Raw genomic sequence first — 20,359 nt, 5'->3', positions numbered from 1 at the left:
CCTGTCCTGACTCCTCTCATTGAGTGGTTGGTGTTGCCTGTTTTGAATTTTGTATCCGTGGAATCCTTGAGTGTGTGTTCTTTCATGCCGACTTCTTTGGAGCAGCATTTTGATGGTGAAGTTTGTCAGTGTTGTTGGACGTGGTCTTATTTTGCTCAGCCCCATTGCTGTGTGGAATTCCGTTGTGTGACTGTATCCGTCCTATCACTGACAGACATTTGGGTTGTTGCCAGTTGACGGTCGTCATGAACGGTACTGTTAAGGATATTCTCGTGCATGTCTTTTGGTGCACTATAATATACTTTTCTGTTGGGCAAATACCTAAGGTTTGCAATTGCTGAGTCATAAAGTTATATGTAATTAGCTTTAGTAGATTCCATTGTATAATCTTCTGAAGTGTGACACCAGTACACCCTCTTCAAACAAACTTAGAACACCTGTTGCTACCCGTCCTTACCAACAGATTTGACAATAGCTATTGTGACATCTAATTGTGGCTTTTATTTGCATTTCCTTGGTGACTAGTGAGGTTTAGCACCCTTTCATATGTTGATTGTCCATTTGGATAATCTTTTTGGAAAGTTCCTGTTCAAATCTTTCCTCCAGTTTTCTGTTGGATCCTCCGTCTTTTTCCTTATTAATTTAAAGGAGCTTAAAAAATATTCTGGATATGTGTTCACTGTTGGACGTGCACATTACAAATATCTCCTCCCACTCAGTGGCTTGCCTTTTCACTCTTTTCAGGGTGTCTTCCGAAGAATAGAAGTTTTTCATTTTAGTGGTCCAACCTGTCAGTCTTTGTCTCTATGGAAAATATTTATTGAATCCTGTTTCTTTGCCTGTTACAAGGTTTTGGATATATTTTCCAATGTTATCTTCTGGATGTTTTATGTTTCATATTTAGCTTTAAAATCCACTCGAAATAGATTCTTAGATAGGGTGGAGACCGAGGTCCAGACTCATTTTCTCTGGGTGGATATCCAGTTTATTCAAAAGATCATCCTTTCTCACTGTCGGTCACCATCACCTTTGTCAGAAATCAAGGGCAATGCATATGTGGGTAAGCTGTTTTAAAAGATAAGTAGGAGTTTTCAGATGGACAGAGGAGGGGAGAAAGTGCAGTGAGCACAGGTTTAGAGATGCCTGAGAGGAGCCGGTGTTTGGGGGAACTACCAATAGTTCAGCCCGGCTGGAGGGGAGAGGGGAGGTGGGTTGGCAGGGACAGAACACGCAGGAGAGGGAGCTGGGACTGTCCCAGAGGGAAGGGGATGGTTAAGCAACAGGCGGAGTGTACTCAGGAGCCCCAGGAAAGGGGGATGAGTTTGGAGCAGCCAGTCAACCCAGACAAACCCAGCCTTGACATCAGCCCCAGCAGAGACACAGGGTGTCTGCTTTGGGGAGGCAGTGGTGGAGGTAGCAGGCGGAGGCGCCCGGGGCCTTGGAGAGTGACTTTTGACTGCAGGTTTGCAGCTGAGTCCCACAGCCAGATAAACCTTCAAGTGTTCTCCCCCATCCCTACCCCAGTCCCCCAACCTGATGCCCCCAGCACTGCAGGCACTGAATGAGGAGTATTTTAGGGACTGGAACAGACAGACAAGGGTGAGGATGGGTCTCTGGAAAGGGGGCGTTTTCTACTCTTCCAGCCCTAGCTGCACCCACCAGGATCCTGGCCTCGCCTTGGGCCCTGAGAACAGACCCTCCCAGGCTGGCTGAGATTCAGAGCTGGACAGATCCCCTCTGGGAGAGGGTGGCTTGGAGAGGGGAGTCACTTGACCTGGGGCCATGCAGTGAGCCGGACTGACCTAGCCAAAGGGAAGCTGAGCACAGGCTCGGCTACCCCCAGCCTCCAAGGCCTTTCAGATAGGCCTCAATCTTCTGCCCTGAAGTGTACAGATAATAACGCCCCCACCGTAGGGCTGCGTCAGAATATGTCAAGTGCGTGCTCCTGGGGTGGAATGCAGGGGAGGGGACAGGTGATGATGATGATGAAAGAAGGAGATATGATTACCTCTTTGCAATTGCAAGTGTATATTGAGCATGTGCTGGGCTTCCCAGGCAGCGCTAGTGGTAAAGGACCCGCCTGCCAGTGCAGGAGACGTAAGAGATGTGGGTTTGATCCCTGGGCCAGGAAAATCCCCTGGAGGAAGGCATGGCAAACCATTCCAGTATTCTTGCCTGGAGAATCCTGTGGACAGAGGAGTCAGGTAGACTACAGTCCATAGGGTCTCAAAGAGTTGGATGCGACTGAAGTGACTTAGCATGCACACTTTGAGCGCCTACCGCGTACCAGGGGCCCTTCTGTCTGGGTGGTCTCCCAACAGTACCGTGGTGTAGGTACTCGCTACCTCTGTCACCATTTCACAGATGAGAAAATTGAGCCTTGAAGCGGTTAAGCAGCCTACCCCAGGGCACTGAGCTAGGAGGTGGCTGGGCTGGGATAGGAGCCTGGATTTGCCTGTCTCCAGACCCCTGGTCTTCACCAGCAGTAGGCTTTTCTCCTCCACCCCTGGCTGTGAAAGTGCTCCCCGATTCTCCAAGCTGTTGCTTGGAGTTAAGCCTGAGATTTGGGGGTTGGTCTCCGGTGCCTGCCGTGAGGGAGAATTGAGCAGCAAGAGGAAGGTGATGGCCATGGGCTGAGCAGGGCTATGCCCCAGGTCCTGCCTCCTGCCCACTAGCATCCCTGGGAGGGAGGCATCACTGACTCAGCCACACAATTAAGAAGCGGGATTCAACCTGCCCTGCCTGAGTCCAGATCCTTGTCTCCTGACCACAGTGCCATTTGTGTCCTCTGGGCTCCCCCTGGCTTGGCAGAGCTTCCTCGTTTGCTCAACCTAGTGTACAACATCACAGAGGAACCACACGCTTCTGACTCTTCCCACACATCAAGGGGTCCCTGGGAGGGAGGTGGTTTGGCGATTCTGTACCAGCCCTCTGCCCACCGGGTGAGTCAGACACCCTCCCCTCAATCTCCACTAACTTGGGGGTAAGAACTGGGATCAGGCATCTGGAATTGCTCAGCACTGCCTGGCCGGGCCCAGGTCGGGAGCTTGGTAAGGTCTTCTGAAGACAGAGAGGCGCGTAGAGAGGAAGAGGGAGTGAAGGGGGCAGGAAAGGAGGTCAGGGGGCCACAGAAAGAGCAGCTTAGAGCCAGGCAGACCATTCTGACTCCTCTACTTACTCAGTTTTTGAACTTGCATAAGTTTTACAAGTTATCTGAGTCCCGGATCCCTTATTTGCAGAATGGGGCCAGTGATACTGACCTCATAATGCGGCTGGACATGAGGCGGTGTATAGCAGCTGTCACAGTGCTGGCGGTCTAGTAGAGGCTCACTGAATGGTCTCGCCCTTCCCATCTCCAGTCCTCTTTTTCCATTGCTTTCTGCTTTCACCATCTCTAGCTCCACCTTCCCTATCTTTACAACACCGAGTAAACATTGCTTTCGGGATAAAGTCCGAATTCTTTAACATAACCGTGCTTCTGCTCCACAGAACCACCTGTGCTTCCTCAAATATTCCATGTTGTCTCTGGCTTTGGCCTGGGTACCCTCTCCTATCCTCTTCCCCACCTCCTCCAAGACCCACCCCAGTCTTTCCTGCTGCCTCTGTGCGTCCATAACCCCCTGAGATGATGGTAGGTGGATGGGAGATTGACATGGGCCTTTACCTGGTGCTCTCACCCATAGACCCCAGCGCCTTCAGGGAGAGACATGTGTCTTACCACCGTTGGACTCCAGCGCCCCGCACAGGCCCTGGCACGTGGCTGGCGCTGGGTAGGTATTTGCTGAGTAACTCTGGGGGTGAGGGTGGGGGTGAGGTGGGTGAGCCTGGGACACAGTCCTGATGAGCCGAAGCAGAGCCTGCCCAGGGCCACGCGAGCAGTGCAGGCCAGGCCTTGGCAGGAGAGCAGAGAGACCTCTAGCGAGGGCATCCCAGGGAGCCTTTAACTGGGCTGCACAGGATGGGCAGGAAGTGGACTTGAGGAGGACAGGATAATAAGGAAATGAGAAAGCGCAGGTGCACACACCCGGATCAGGGAGAGAAGGAAGGTGCCCGGGGGTAAGGGAGTGGTGGTGGAGCCCACAGGAGAACCGGTTTCTGAGCAGAGAGACCCAGGGTGGGGCCAGAGAGGCCCACAGGGCCGCGCTCACGTTCTGGCGGAGGCATCAGTTACCACGGGGTCAGGAAGACGCTGGGGAACTTTGCTGTCGACTCACATGGCTTTCAGTTGAGAAGAGGGCTGGAACTAGAAGGGGTCTTTGGGGCTGCAGGGCTGGGGGGAAGACTGCCCAGTGAGAAACTGGGCATCCAGAGGGGAGCGAGCATCTCTGCATCTCTGGCTCCACAGGGCAGGCCTGAGGGCATGTTCTTCTGACTCAGCCAGGTGGCAGCGCCAAGAGGAGGGACGGTTTCTAAAAGGGGTCCCCTCTCTTCTCAGTTCTCAGGGCTTCTTCTTCCCTGTGTGTTGGCTTTGTCTTAAGAGGTTCTGAAGGAGGTGAGCTACTGCTCTGCCGTGCCTCAGTATTGCTTTCAGTAAAATGGGTATGTTCCCCGCTATTGTGTGTTGTCTGCCTTCCTGAGCCCCTGACAGATCCATGACTTGTGGTATGATTCTTCAAGGGCAGAGAATTTTCAGTGTGTTGTCAAATTCCTTCTTCCACTCTCTCCTCCTGCATTTGGTCCTCTGTTCATAGGGAGCGTGAACGGGCTAGCTGACTCCAGTGGGCTTGATGGCTACCCACTGTGGGCCAGGGGCTGCTGCTTCTTTATGGGCTTCCTTACAGAGGGAACACCATGTATTTGAATTGGTACCATACCAGGTTCTGATCTGGATTCCAGCCCTGATTCTGTTGTGTGACCTTGGGCGTATTGCCTCCCTTCCCTGAGCTTCAGTCACCTTGTCTGTTAATGGAGGCAACTCCCCAGAATTCTGGGGGGGGAGTTGAAAGTCGAAAAAAGTCAAGATGCCTGGGCCCTCTTGTTCGGGCCTCCTATCCAGTAGGTCTGGGATTGGATCCAGTTACAGATATTCTTAAAATGCACCCCAGATGATTCTAAAGTATGTCTCTTTATTGAGAACTGATAGGCTGGATCTGTACTTTGCAGACTTTAATATGCAAATGAATCACCTGGGATCTTTAAATGTGGATTCTAATCTCGTTAAGGCCTAAGATTCTGTATTTTGTAATAGCTCCCGGGTACTGCTGCTGCTGGCTCATGAGTTATTACTTTGAGTAATAACAATTTAGATGGTTTATGAAGTTTCTTGGGTTGCCGATTCATTCATACATTCATTTATCATTAATACTTAAGATGGGGAGTGGGGAGAGGTAAGCCCAGACTCTTCTAGGGCTACAGAATTTGCGCTTTGTCTGGAGGGACCTGGGGAACCAGGGTTTTTAAGCCAATCTGACCCTGAGTGACAGGGTCAGATTCGCATTTAGAAGACTCCTCGGGCAGGATGCAGAGAGTGAGCAGAGGGGTGTGGACCACTGCTGGGAAGTCAGCGTCAGTCCCAGGGCCAGATGATGTGGTACTGAGGCAGGTGGTGGTCGGTGGAGGTAGCGAGAGTGGCTTCTTCTTCTTCTTCTTTTTTTTTAAATCAACTTTATTTTTCAGAGTGGTTTTAGGAATTGAGAGGAAAGTACAGAGCGTTCCCAATGCTTCCTGTCCCTGCGCACACATAACCTCCCCCAGTGGAAAGATTCTTAAGATTTTATGAGAGATAATCAGGACAATTTGTTGATTGGCCATGGGGGTAGTGGAGAAGAGAGAATGATACCCAGGCCTCTGGTTCGGGCACCTGGTGGGGGTGTGATTTGACTCAGAGACTCCAGGAGGAGGAATGGACTCGGGGGAAGGTCATGAGTTCGGAATGGGGCATGTCGAGTTGGGGACACTGGTGGGCCATTCGGAAGGAATGGCCCCCTCTCTGTGCCTGGGCTCCAACCACCCAGGTGTCCTCTCTGCCCTCAAGGGCGCTCACCTCCAGGCTCGGGGCCTTTGTGCTGTTTGCTCCTTTGTGAGCCTAGCCTTGCCCCCTGAGCAGATTTCCGCCTCAGGGTCCTTTCACAGGGTGGCCTCTTCCACACACCCCTCTGTTTTCTTGCGGTTTTCCTTCACGTTATGGATCATAGCGTTCTTCAGATTGTTTCTGTGGGTGATGACCTGGTTCACGCCAGGGCTTCCTCTCCAGCTTGTGAGCTCCCCCAGGACAGGGATCATGTCTTTCTTGTTCTGATGTCCACAGAGCCTAGAACATTCTGAGAGAGGACAGGTCTGGGCTGGCAGCGGGTACTGGGTGTCGTCCGGTGGTTGTTGCCTAGGGAGTGAAGGGGTGCATGAGGGAGGGGGCCGGAGCAGGGTGTGATGAGCAGGACACAGGCCGAGAGGCCCCTGCTGGAGTGGAGGAGGGGGTCATCGGCAAGGTTGGAGGAGATCCAGAGGAGGAAATGTCAGAACCAGGCCCTGCTGCGGTGGTCCTGGCTGCCGTTGACGGAGCGCTTTGTGTACGAGGCCAGGGCTGAGCTCTGGGTGGATGTCCGCTCAGTCACCCCTCCCAGCATGCTATGTTATTTCTAAGGAAACTGGGGCCAGAGAAGTTAGCTTCAAGGTCACCCAGCCAGTAAGTGTGAAGGGGGGATCTGTCTCTGGAGCTCTCCCCATTTTAAGGTACCTGCTGCCTCCCTCCTCCTGGACTTTACCGAACCCATCACAGGGAGGGCCAGGGAGGGAAACAGCCTGGAGGCCCCTGAGCTAGTGGCAGAGGCAGGGCAGTGGTTCCGGCCTCCGGGTGTCAAGAAGCCAGGCCTGCCTGAGGAGCTGGATTGAGGCTGAGCAGGGGTTCCTGGAAGCCGGCATTGAGCCAACTTGCCAAACTCGGAGGAGCACCCTCATCTCAAAAGGCAAGCCTGGAGCTCAAATGGCCGGGTGGGAATCTTGTGGCTTCTCCCTTTGTCCAGCTGCTTTCCCTTTCACAGAGCTCTTTCCTGTCCTTTCTCAGACTTGGTCCCCAACAGTGATCACCTGGGATCTCACAGCTAGCGAATGATGGGCTGGGGGTTCCAGCCGGGGTCTTCTGGCCTTCTGTCCAGGCTCTTTCTGAAAATCCTGTGGAAAGGCCATCCTAAGATAGAGGCAAACCCTGGCACACCACCCCCCACCCCAAACCCCAACCTCCACCACCCCAGCTGAGCCCTGCCTTGCCCAATGGAGGAAGTGGTTTTCAAGGGCAGATGCGAGCCCAGCATCTGTGGTGGAGGTGATGAGTCATATTAGAGCTGCAGGTTGACTTTGGGGTCAGCCAACCTGGCTCCACATTTAGTAGCTATGTGACATTGGGCAAGTCACTTCCAGCCACCACAGGGCCCAGGGGACGTAGGTGGTGTGAGCCAGGCCTCTGGGTGTCACACCTGCCACCCTTCCCCAGCCTGTTCCGAGCCCTGGATTGGACTGGGGAGAGGATTTGATTATATCCTAAACAGCAGCTCCATTTAGAAGGCCTGGTTCATTTCCTGTGTGCTTCTAGCAGGCGAGACATGCACAGAATTAACCCTGGTCCAGCTGAGCCAAAGAAATGATGGATGGGAGAGATACACGCTCTCCGCAGCAGAAGGGCAGCTTCTCGGTGCGCTCGGACCCAGAGCCCTGGGCGAGTCAGCTGGTCTCTGGGCCGCCTTGGCTGGATTCTTGGCACCCCAACCTGTTGTAACAGCCGCCCAGCGGGGTGTCCCCAGCTGCCTGTGCGTCCTTCAGAGCACCCACCACATTCCTTAAGACCAGTTGTCCAGCCTCTGCTTTTCTGCTCAGGGTAGGGCAGCGATTGCGTCTGACTTGGCCTCTGCTGTCCCCACCCCCACCCCAGGACCTAACTCAGTGCCCGGAGAATGAATGACTGCGTGGGCGCGTGCTCCCCAGTCCTCCCGCCGCCCCTGCGTCCTGTCACCCCGCCCAGAGCAGTTTCACATAGCTCAGCTCTGCTTGTGTTGTTTCGTTGCTCCCAGGACCAGCTCATGCCTGGCATCCATTCTGTGACATGGCTCTCATCTTTCTCTCCTTTCCCATCCTAATTCTCTTCACTTGCTACCCTCTCCCCTAAGGTTTCTGAGGTTTTCTGTTCCAGAGGCCCTCTACCTGCTCAGGTACCCCATACTCCAGCTTTCCCAGGAACACAGATCTGACCAAGCCTACTCAGGTGCTCACACAAAACAGAACCTGGTCTGTTCTGAGCTGGTTCTTCTTTGCCAGTGTCTGCCCTGTGGGGGATGGGCCTGGGTGAAGGGCCATTGCTCACAGCCTGCTCCCCCTCCATCTAGACCCCTGGGGCTCCCCTGCCCTTGTGTGTAAAGATCCAGGGAAGTGGGGAGAGACGCTTAACTGGGAGACAGGAGTTCTAGTACTGAGTCAGCCTCCCATATCTTAGGTAATTCCCCTAGCCTCTGGGACCTCAGTTTCCTGATCTCTAAGGGAATGACAACACACTCCAGTAAGAATTCCTAGAGAATCCCGTGGGCCGAGGAGCCTGGCGGGCTACAGTGCATGGGGGCTCAAAGAGCGACTCAACAACAATGACCAAGATAAGCCTAGACTAAGAATAGCTCCCGCTTTATCAAATGCTTCTTTGGGGCCAGGCCCCGTGAAGAGCATGAACTTAGTCCTGTGAGTTTGGTGTGATATCACGCTCTGTTCCAGGTAAGGAATCAGGGCTCAGAGAATTCGGGGAGGCTTGGCCATATTCTCGCACAGCTAGGAAATGACGCTGCTGGAAGCAAAACAAAAGTCTGACTCGGGCAGTCTGAGCAGGAACCGCGCGGGGTGCTGTGAGAGCCCTGGGTCCTGAGTGGTTTCTCAGCGTCCCTGGGGCGGGGGCCCCCTGAGGACAGAGGCACTTCCCCTCCTGGCTTTGTTTGCTTTGGCCTGGCTGAGCACGATTGGCAGAGGCAGGCTGACTTGCATTTCTGGTTTTGGGTCTGGTGCTGCACTTTCTTGAGGGCAGGCGGTTAGGCTGCAGTCACTACTGGTGCAGGCCCTGGCCCCACTCCACCCCCAGGAAGGGGGAAGGTGGCCTGCTTCTCTCTCAGGGCCCAGAGCCAGTTCCCGAGGGCACCAGTTGCTGCTTCCGACTGTCCGTGCTTCTAGATGGAAGGCTCTGGCAGAGGGGGAGGTGAGAGAATGTGGGACACCAGGGAGCTGGCGTTGCCCACAGTTTGCCTTTTTTGATGGAGAATGCTTGTTGGTGGGAGGGGGCAGGCAGGAGCTGGGCTGCCCTGGGAACTGAGATCCGAAGGGGGCTTGGGAAGAAAGAGCCAGGAGTCAGGCTCTAACCCCAGCTTAGCCCTGTGTTTACGGGTGCCTTTGGGCAAGTCCCTAGGTCACTGTCCAGGCTGGGCCCTCTGTCTTCCTGTCAGTTCAGTGGAGAGTCTCTTTGAACCCCCTGGGAACAAACTAAGGTTCCCAGATGAGATTCCTGGATTGGAGTGCCTGGAATCACAATTGCCAACTTCGAATCTGGGAGCCTGACAGTTTGCGTCTAGGGGTCCATGAGAAAGATGTGCCACTGTTTAAGTTTCGTGAACAATGTTTTCCTCACCACAACCACCACACCACCACCACCATCCCATTTCAGAGCTTTGGACTTTTAGAGTGTACTCTCCTTGTGTGTCACTTGGGTACCTTGGTTATCCCATTTCATAGGTGGCGAGCCAGAGGTCCAGAGGGCTTAGGAACTGGCTCTTCCTGGCCCTACTGTGTGATTCTAGGTTGGCCCCTTCTCCTTTCTGGGCCTCAGTCTCCCCATCTGTGCAGTGGGGATATGGGCTTGCCGACGTTCCCAGATCTGAGGCAGTGTGGTCTGAGGGTTTCCTGGGTGGATAAGTCTTCACCGTGGAGCTGCAGGCAGGATTTGCAGGGCAGGCACTCCTCGGGGTAAGTGGGCCCCTGTCTTTGCCTGTACATGGGAACCAAACTCTGGCCAGATCATCCTGCAGTCCTCTGAGGCTCCCCGTCCTGGCTCAGCAACTTTCACCCTCCCACAACCCAGGAGGTGGAGGTGGGAGGGGCTTTCACTTTCATCCTCCTAGGTGGTGGTTTTTACCCCACTGGCCTTTCACTTCCACTCTGGTGCTCCCAGACGCCACTCTGACCCCTGACACGTGGGTGCGGCAGCTGCCCTGGGCTGCGGCTGGGCCCCTTATTCCCAGATGTGACGCCTGGCCGGCCCAGGGCTTAAAAGAGTTCCCAGCTGCAGGCATGGCCTTCCAGTCTCTGGCAGCTGTGCCGTAGCGGGTAAGTCCTTGCTCTTTGGGCCCAGCTTCTTCATCCATCAAACAGACATTAGTGGTCTTTACAGTAAGAGCTCTTAACCTATGTTCTGAGGCATTTACCCTGAAATTCTCCACCTGTGTGTGTGTGTGCATGCGCGCTTATCTGTACAGTTCTCATAAGTGTGTGGCATCTTCCTCTTTCATTAGTCCTCTGTCCTTGTGGCCTCTTCATGGACGGAACCTAGGCTCTGAGCAGTTCCCGGTCCAGCGCTCCAGGTCCTTTACTGTGATGGAGGGGAGGGGCCAGCCTAGCCCAAGCCTGACCCACTTTCCCATGTGGCTGGGACACTGGGACACCCCTGACTTTCTCTGAGCCCCAGTCTTCCTGTGAGATAGCTGCTTTTCAGACTCGGAGTAAGGGCAGTATTTTTCCCTTTGCAAATGAAATCTGCAAGAACCCAGCGAAAACTCCAAGGATTCTGAGGGTGGTGTGTGAGGCAGGAACGCGTCCTCTTTTGTTTGTACGTGTGACTCCTGAGGTTCCTCCAATCACAGTTTAAAAAGCACGGGGTGAGTGATCCCTCAGTGAGGTTCCACGTGTCTGTGACATCTGTCGAGTACAGGTATGCGCAGTATTTTGAAGTTCTGGTTTTCTCCCAGTTTACTAGTTTCAAAAAGAGCTGAACATTCAGAGCAAGTTCTTCTTCAAATGACTCACTAAGGCTTTCGAAAGATGTTGGTTCAGGTGGAAGATATCCTTTGGCTAGGTCTGGGATTCTCTCACTTGATAGCTGCTCTGGCTTGGGGCTTGGTTTGATTCTGGTCCGTGAAGGCCAAGGCTGTCTGCTCCTCATTTATTCACAGAGCGACTTACTCACAGAGGGACTGTGACACCCCCGCTTTGAGGGCCACTTGGGAGCATTACATGTTACTGTTAGTGACTCAGTTGTGTCTGACTCTCTGTGACCCCAGGGACTGTAGCCAACCACGCTCCTCTGTCCGTGGGGTTCTCCAGGGAAGGATACTGGAGTGGGTTGCCATTCCCTTCTCCAAGGGATCTTCCCGACCCAGGGCTCAAATCCGGGTCTCCTACATTGCAGATGGATTTTTTTTTTTTTAAACCTTCTGAACCACCAAGAAAGCCCCCGGGGAACATTACATAAGAGGGGTTTAATCTGCCATGGTTCCTGGCATATGAGAGAAGACATATACTGGTAACTAACCTCTCCCTCGTCTCCCTTAAATGACCAACCATGTTTTGATGGAGCGCAAGTTTCCAGCAAGGCAGTAAGGGTGGGAAGCCCGTATTCAGCTTAGCCAAAGGGGCTGTCAGGTCTCCACGGGGCGCTTCGGCTTTCACACCGTGGGGTGCAGGCTGTGGGCTGTGGATCGCTGCCTCATTTTCAGTGACACTGACTCGTGCCCTGTAGCCTCCTCTTGTAAGCCTTTCTCATTTTCTCTTTGTTTCACAGATGTTTGAGGGATCAGAGGCGGATGAGAAGAAGGAAATGCCCGGGGAGGAAGGGAAGGGGCCTGATGCCAAGGACCCCTCACCCAGCAAGGACCTGTCTCCTGGCCAGGAGCCTCTTCCCGGACAAGAGCTTCCACCCAAAGAGGACTCCTCTTCTGGCCAGAAACGTTCTGCTGGCCCAGAATCAATGCCCAGCAAAGACTCATCTTCTTGCAAAGAACCTCCTGTGCGCCAGGAATGCTCGCCCAGCAAGGACTCCCCACCAGGCCAGGAACACCCTGCAGCCGCAGTCTTCTCTCCATGCCAGGACCTTCCTGCTGGGCAAAAACCCTCTCCCGGCCAAGACCCTCTAATCAGCAAAGACCTCCCTGCCTTCCAGGAACCCCCTGCCCAGGACCTTCCGCCCTGTCAAGACCTGCCCCCCGGCCATACCCCTCTGGCAGCTCAGCCCCTTGCTGAGGAGACCACGAGCTCTGGGGACCCACCAGCAGCCACAGGGAACCCACCCATGGCCTCCAAGCCGAACTTCGTGATCCCCGAGGTCCGGCTGGATAGCACCTACAGCCAGAAGGCAGGGGCGGAAGGGGGCAGCTCTGGCGATGAGGAGGACGCAGAGGAGGCCGAGGAGGGGGAGGAGGATGAGGACGAGGACACAAGCGATGACAACTACGGAGAGCGTGGGGAGGCCAAGCGCAGCAGCATGATCGAGACGGGCCAGGGTGCTGAGGGCGGCCTCTCGCTGCGCGTGCAGAACTCGCTGAGGCGCCGGACGCACAGCGAGGGTAGCCTGCTGCAGGAGAACCGTGGGCCCTGCTTCTCCTCTGACACCACCCTGCACTGCTCGGATGGCGAGGGCGCCGCATCCACCTGGGCCATGCCTTCCCCCCGCACCCTCAAGAAGGAACTGGGCCGCAATGGAGGCTCCATGCACCACCTTTCCCTCTTCTTCACAGGACACAGGAAGGTAAGGAGCCCAAGGGTGGAGGGGAACAGGGTACATGACAGGGTTGGATGGGTCCAAGAGCTGCAGGGAATGAATCTTGGCTTTGTCCCACCTCTGCTTTTGTCCCAACCTTCCAATAAGCCTTCTACCCATTTAAAAGATGATAAAACTGAGGCCCAGAGGGACCAAGAAGGCAGAACTTGGACTTAAACACAAGACTTTCTGCAGATATTCTTACAGCTCCATTTTACCGGGGGAATCCACCAAAAGTAGGGCAGGTATATTTGGATCTATAAGATCCAACATGCTAACTGGAGAAATAGTCATAACTTACACTTGGTCCAAGCCTAGCCAGACTAGAAATCTGTCAGCCCACAAGCGTGACAACACGAGTTTCCTCCATGCTGGCATTACTCTAAGCAATTTATATGAACTCATTAAGCCTCACAGCTGCCTTAGGAGGTAGACACTGTTGTTGCCTGCAACGGATGAGGAAACTGAGGTACTGGGGGGTTATGTCACTCACATTAGGTTGCACAGTTTATAAATGTCTGAACCAGAATTAGAAAGAGGCTCCAGGGCTGGAGCTCTCAACCACCGTGCTCTTTGTCTCTTGCAAATATTTATATATAGATGAATAAGTGTTTATTGATTTCCTGCTGTGTGCCAGGCCTTGTGCTCCGTGCCACAGCAGGGGCCACAGAGATGCGTGAGGCTGATCTCAGCCTATGAGGAATGTGTTTTCTGTGTGGGCCAGCGGGGTGGCCAGCAGCGGAAAGGCTGCAGCATGGCTTTGAAGCCCGTCCGTGTTCATGCTCACTGTCTCAGTCAAGCCCAACTCTGCGACCCCATGGCCTGTAGCCTGCCAGGCTTCTCTGTCCATGGCATTTTCCAGGTAAGAATACAGGAGTGTGTTGGCATTTCTTCCTCCAGGGAATCTTCCTGACCCAGTGATCGAACCTGCATCTCTTGCTTTGGCAGGCGGATTCTTTACCACTAGCCACCTGGGAAGCCCTTGAGGCCTACTGGCCAGTTTGAATCTGGTCTCTGTCCCTCACTTACTATGTGGTCTTGGGTGAGCCACTCAGCCTTCCTGAGCCTTAGTGTCTTCTCTGAAAAGCAGAGATTAATAGCACTTACAACCCATGGCAATTGAGGGTGAGCCCAAAGAGCCTGCGGCTTCCCTGGTAGCTCGGACAGTGAAAAGAATCTGCTTGCAATGCAGGAGACCCGGATTCCATCTCTGGGCTGGGAAGTTCCCCTGGAGAAGGGAATGGCAACCCACTCCAATAGTCTCACCTGGAGAATTCCATGGACAGAGGATACAGTTCATGGGGTCACAAAGAGTCAGACACGGCTGAGCTACTAACACTCTCACTTCACTTTCTAAAGAACTTGGTGCCTGATGTCATTAGTCTAGGCGCCAGGCAAATGCTGTGGCGGTGCTAACAGTCAGTGTGGTGCATGGTGTTGTTATGACAACTATTGTGAGGCTGAGGGGGGTGTGGGGAGGAGAGACCCCAGGGCAGAGGGCCACCAGGCAAGGCATCTAGCAAAAGATGCTCCTCCGCTTGGCTTTGAAAGTTGAACAGGTTTAGAATAAACAGAGAGGATGAGGTAGGCATACTGTGAAAGAACATGACGGAGACTAAGCTCTGCAGAAGTTAATTTAGCTAGAACAAGAGATTTCTAAAGTTCATGGATGGCTGATGCATGACATGCATGCTGCCATTCCTGCCTCCAAACCTGTGGCAGACATGACTAATGGATGTCAGCACACTTCCCCACCAAATTGAGACATGGCCTCAGAAGCCTCTGCAGCTTCTCAGCCACTAGCAATAAGGCTGCTCAGCACGAAGGATAACACCTTCTGCTGAAAGGTGCCTATGCTGGAAGGGTAGGTTGGGGCCCTCCAGAAAAGGGCCTTAAACTTTGTGTCCAGGAATTAGAACTAAATTCCAAAGGCAAGGGGACAGGATCTATTTCCTCATCTGTAAGTGCTGTTGATGTGCTCTGAAATCATCAGGGAATAGGTCATTAATATATAGATTTCTAATTCCCCTCCCTAGAAGCTGGAATCAGAATTTCCAGGGGGCAGTGCCCAGACCCTGCGTTTTAAACCAGTCCCTCAGGGATTGGGACATTTCCCATAGTTTGAGTATCACCATCTAAGGCCATTTTTTTGGAGGCAGTTTCTATAGGGAGGAGTCCAGATCTCTGTCCTACTGAAGTGAGGCTTCAGGCCAACTCAGGCCAGGCCTGGACATTCTCTTCTGGACGACAGCTGAGGTCCAAGGACCCACACCCACCTTGGGCCTCCCAATCTCACTGTCTCCACCAGACCCTTCCAAGTTCTGTCCCATCTGCTCTTGCTCCAGTACAGATATTTATATACAGATACATTCACACACATTCTCACATACATTTCTAGTTCCCCAAACCAGTTGATCTCAGCTCCAATTTGGGGGCAGATATTTCTGCCTGGTAGTCCAGCATGCTTAGGCCAGCTCTCTCTCCTGTCCCAGCTTCCTCCTTTGGGAGCTGAAGGTTCCCACTGGCATCCTCCCACCCCCCACCCTCTTTTGGCCTGTTGCCTCCTTTCTTGGTCTTGAGTGACTAGCTGGCAGGGACCTCAGAGGCTGCCACCCTACCACTTGGCTTCTGCTTGCCAGGCCTTGAGTCCTTCAGCATTGTTCATATCCTCCTCCTTCCAGACAGCCAGCTTCAGTAAGAAGCTAACCCTTGTCAAGGGGAAGTGCTGTCTAGGCTGGACAGAGACCCTGGTGTCCTCTTCCATCCCTCACTGGCGGGGGGGACTTGGACAAATCCCTGCCCTTCTCTGAGCCTCAGTTTCCTCATCAGTAAAATGGGTATTATGAGTACATAGTACCTCTATCATAGGATTACTGGGAAGATTAAAGAGCCTGACTTGGGTTAAGCGTTCAGAAGAGTGCCTGGCACTCAGCTCCTGCTGGGTCCTCCATAAAGGGGATCATGCTGACGACAATGGTTGTGATGAGAAAAAGGAGGACCGCAAGAGCAGTAGCAGTCCTCCCTGCCCCCCACCTCCCCCCACCCCACCACCCCCGCCTTTCTAGCCTTCACAGCACTGCTGCAAGCTGGGACCAGTTGTACTCATCTCACAGTGGGGAGTCTGAAGCCTAGGGAGAAGGGTTTGTCCCAGGCCACATGACGATGGAGCTGGACAGTGGCCTCACCTTGTCCAGTCCTCTCTGAGCCCGTCCTAAACCCTGCACACCCCTAGCAGGTGAGGGGCAGCGGGTTGGGGACTGGCAGCTGGGGGAGGCGGCAGGTTTTCCTGTGACTTCCATTTTCCTGGTTTGGGCCTGACTTTTCAGGGAGGGTCCATGGATGCCAACTAACCAGTTTCCAGGCAGAGCCAGGCAGGAGGTGAAGAGGAGAGGGATGAGGTCTTCAGGCTGTGGAGTCAGACAGACTGGGTTCAGTCTCAGCTCTGCCTCTTCCCTCCTGGTCTTGAGACCTTGGCCAAGTTACTGAGCTTCTTTTTTTTTTTTTTTTTTTTCCTGAGCTTTGATTTTCTCTTATAAAACAAGAGTGGCCAAGTCTTCAGGGAGTTGCCCCAGGGATTCAAGACAACTGCAGTATATTGACAGCTCTGTGCCCACGGTAGTAATCCTGTGATACAGTGAGACCCAGGAGGGCCAGACAGAGCTCCTGCGGCCTTCGGCCAGTCATTGTGCTGCCGTCCGAGGCTGGCCATAGTGCAATCTGTCTGTCACAGAGGCAGCAGTCCCTGTGTTACCCCTCCCTGCTGCTGTGTTTAGGAGTATCTGAACCAGACAGACCTGAGAGATGGAGCCAGGATCGTCTTACGGGTGGGCTGCCTGAGGTCTAGAGAAGAGAAGATCCCTTGGGGTTATCCCGTGGGGTATCCTGAGGCTGGCTGGCTCTTGTGCTGAGTTGAGTTGTCCCACAGTGCCCTCTGCTGCCAGACCCGCACCTTGCCAGCTGCTCCCAAAAGGGTCCAGCAGGACAGATTTTCTGGGCCTGTGTCTGTCCTTTTCCTGGGGGCCAGGGACACTTCAAGAGCATCTGTGAATTTCACCCCAGCCTGGCCTGGCTCAGCCCAGAATCATGGGTCATTCCTTGACAGCGGGGAGAAGAGGCTGTGGCCCCTCCCTGGCGGTGCTTCCTTCTCCCCTCCTGCAGGAAGCCAGCTTGGGCAGAGGCTGTCAAGGGAGGGTGCCCGCCCTGCTGCACTAAGTTTCCTATCTAGGTTGTGGTTCAGACAAGGGAGCCCCTAAGACGCATTCCAGCTCCAAGGCATGATAGCATCTTCCAGCCTCCTACCTGTAAAAGCCTAAAGGATTCGTTCCTCTGTCTAAACAAATAAGTGTAGAGTTTAGTCCCAGTGTTTCTGCAAAGTTCCATGTGGTCTGCCAAGATGGTCTGGGTCAGAGAGAGGAGCCAGGTATGGCCACGTAGCCCCAGAAGTCAGGTCAGGACCAGCAGGGGGATTCAGGTGAGGCCCTGCTTATAGGAGACCCCTCGGTCATGGGTGGGGTCTGCAGCCAGACCTGAAATTTTTTTTGCTACTGGCCAGCTCCGAGAGCCCAGGCAAATAGAAATAGCAACCTACTTCAATACTCTTGCCTGGAAAATCGCATGGACAGAGGAGCCTGGCAGTCTGCAGTCCATGGGGTCACAAAGAGTCAGACATGACTGAAGTGACTTAGCATACAGCTCTGGGCCTCAGTTTCCTCAGCTGTAAACTGGGAGGAAATAATAGCAAAAAGCTCTTAGAATTGTTGAGAAGGTTAAATTAAAGTATGACACAGCACTTTAGCACATTGCCTGGTACGTAGTGAGTAACAGCTGTAACCACTAAAAAAATATAGTCACAACCTGAAAGCAGAGAGTTATTTAGTTTGGTGGGAATGACTCCAAGCCTGGGAGATAGCATCTCAGTATATCTGAGAAAACTGCTCCAAGGAGACAGGAGGGGAAGTCAAGCTATATACAAGTTTGCAGACAGTCTGAACATCAAAGATCAAGTTAAGAAATTTAGCATTCTATGTATGGGAAGATGCAAACCTCTGGGCTCACTGAATTCATTCCTTGCGTGTGCACCTCAGCTGACTGGGGCCGATCCTGTTTCATTAGGAGTTGGCAGATGGCTGCTTCTTGCGTTCCCCAGCTCCTCAGAAGTCACTGTTGGTGGTGGTGGTGTGTGTGTGCTGGGGGGTGGGCAGCATCCCCTGGCCTGCAGTTTTGGGAGCCCTCGTTCACATTTGGAGGCCAGAGATCACTGATGGCTGTGACGTTTCTTGTTTATTGATATGGCAGGAGACAGTCTCAGTTCATACCACCGTAGCTGCGAGTCATCAAGCACTTCTGCAGGTGTTCATTAATCCATGTAACACCCCTATGAGAGGTCCAGTTACTATCCTCATTTTACAAATAAAAAAACCGAGGCATAGAAAAGGGATATAATTTGGCTGAAGTTGATTAGCTAATGAGTGACTGAGCTAGGATTCAAATCCAGGCAGTTTAGCATTTAACTCTTAACCGTGACTATTGTAATAGCCATAATAACAATATAAACAGTAATTATTCCTCCAGTCCCTAGAGGTGGCCCGGTGGGAACTGGGCGGGCCTCAGGGACTGTCTGGAGTGAAGGGCGGGCTGAGTAGTTCTGGGTTCGTCTCCAGTCACCTTTCAGCACAGAGGAGCCAAGGAGTAGCGCAGGGGAGTAGATGGGAAGGAGAGACGTTTTGTGTGCTGAGCCTCAGGCAGGCCTCACTGCAGCTCCCGGAGACAGGAGGCTTGGGGGCCACGCTGAGCCTAGAAATCCGAGCCCTGACTTTCCATCTCATCTCTTTCTGGCACACAGCACCTCTGTGGGGTGTGGGTTTCGCTGGCTATTTTGGGGGCCGACCCCCAGGGCCTGAGCTCCCCGGCCCCTCTCTCAGGCTGATTAATGAGAGCTGGCCCTGGAGAAGATGACCCCCTCCCAGCAGTGGAAGGAAGAGCCTGTTTCCCAGCAGTGCAGAGCCTTGGGGTGGCGGGCGGGGCGGGAGTGGTCCCCAGGCCCATTGTGTGGGGCCGATAAAGTGCGGAAGCTGAGGTTAAATGGGAGGAAGCCCAGCGCTCTGGGCCCTTTCCCACGGGTGGGGGCTTCAGGCCTTGCCTGGCCAGGCCAGACAACTGTGACCTGTGTGCAAGGGCTTGGCACTGACAGCAAAATCACTGGGCGCTGAATGCTGGCAGCCCCCAGTGCCTGAGGGTGCCCTGTGTACCAGTCGGGCCTTGGGGGCCCAGACTTTATCCTGGTGAGCCTCCCAACAGCAGGGTGATGCCTCTGCCGGAGCTAAAGAAGCTGAAACTGAGAAAGCCTGGGAACGTCTCCAAAGTTAGTGGAGGCAGCATCCATACCCAGGCTGCAAACTGTAGATCCGGAGTCCTGTGCCATGGCTGGGCGTGTGCCTGTGTGTGCACGTACACATGTGTTTACAACCTTGGTAGGGCAGCGTTCTCAGGAAAGAGGTGGCATTTCCCCTGAGTTGTTCATTGAAAACCTTCAAAATGTGTCCCGTCCTTGCATCTGAGTAGCAGCATCCTCTGGTGGAGAAACATAGGCCTTAAATTCAGACAGACCTAGATTCTAGCTGTCACGTAAATGCTGGGTGTCCTTGGGCAGATGACTTAGCTTCTCTGAGGTTCTGTTTACTTTTATGGACTTACTCTGAGATTAATGAGACAGTGTCTGGATAACGTCCATTCTGAGGTCTGGCCTATAGCATGAACTCCATGAATGAAGCTATAACTCATCCATCCATCCATCCATCTCTGGGTCGTTGCCTCACTGAGGCTGGTAGCTCCGGCTATATCTGGATTAAGCCCGCTTTTCTTCCCAGGATTGAGAACATGGTATTTTACAGTTCAGCCCATTTTCTTTATTTTACAAATGAAACTGAGATCCAAGGTGTGACTCGTGAGGAGTCAGAGTGAGAGTCACACCTGGTGGCCTTCCGTCTTGTCTTAGGATGTCTCAGCCGCAGCTATTCTAACATCTCAATGCATTTCCTGTGCTTCTGCTCTGGGGTGGCACTGTAGGGGTCTGATTTCTTCAGGGGGAGGATGGACACACAGAGGCAGGGGAACAGAAGGCGGCCCCAGGAGAGACGGTGGGAGTCTGGAGTGGTGTGGAGGAGAGGAGGGGTGACAGGCTGGGAGGGTGTCAAGATTGGGCAGAAGAGGAGAAGGCCTTCCAGGAAGGGGGCACAGCGTAAGCAAAGGGAAGCGGGGTGGAGGTAGGGCAGGGCAGAGTCTGGGGGCTCAGTGGAATAGCAGGAAATAAAATTGCAGGCCGTTAATCAAGCAGTGAAGCCTTCAAGATACTTCCTTCCCAACCTGCTTTCCCTCTCTTGATTCATTCATTCATTCAAGTATTTCTTGAGCTCCTAACATACACCAGGCCCAATCAAGGTGACCTAGACAGAGGTGAAGGCAGACAAAGGCCCTGCTCTTGGGAACTCACACTCCAGTAGAGGAGACAGATCGGATAGAAGCCATGTTGGATGCAGCGGGGACCTCAAAGGGGTAAAGAGGGCACAACCTTGGTCTAGGAGTCAAGGAGGGCTTCCTGGGTGAGGAGGCATTTAAGCAGCTTACCTGAGGTCTAGGTCTTTGCTGAGGCTGGGT

General features: G+C 53.4%; 1 protein-coding gene across 19 annotated transcripts in view; it reads left to right on the top strand.

The window, feature by feature from the left end:
- RGS3 (regulator of G protein signaling 3) overlaps positions 1–20,359 on the top strand; it is a 138,436-nt gene that overhangs the window by 109,792 nt on the left and 8,285 nt on the right. For 9 of the 19 annotated variants that reach the window (XR_011254197.1, XR_011254199.1, XR_011254198.1 and 6 more), the window contains one exon: positions 11,732–12,694. Coding sequence is in view for 14 of the 19 variants with exons in the window: in XM_069575359.1 (XP_069431460.1) it covers positions 11,732–12,694 (963 nt within the window). In the remaining 5 variants the exon portion in view is untranslated. Of the gene's footprint in view, positions 1–3,683; positions 3,771–8,974; positions 9,161–10,076; positions 10,282–11,731; positions 12,695–20,359 lie in introns of those variants that run through there. The other 10 variants (XR_011254196.1, XM_069575358.1, XM_069575354.1 and 7 more) reach the window with 4 other exon arrangements.

This window comes from Ovis canadensis, chromosome 2 (genome assembly GCF_042477335.2).
Source record: "Ovis canadensis isolate MfBH-ARS-UI-01 breed Bighorn chromosome 2, ARS-UI_OviCan_v2, whole genome shotgun sequence".
In the NCBI taxonomy this organism is placed as follows: Eukaryota; Metazoa; Chordata; class Mammalia; order Artiodactyla; family Bovidae; genus Ovis; species Ovis canadensis.
Note: the sequence above shows the minus strand (reverse complement) of the source record. Positions and strands in the feature narration are given on the sequence as shown.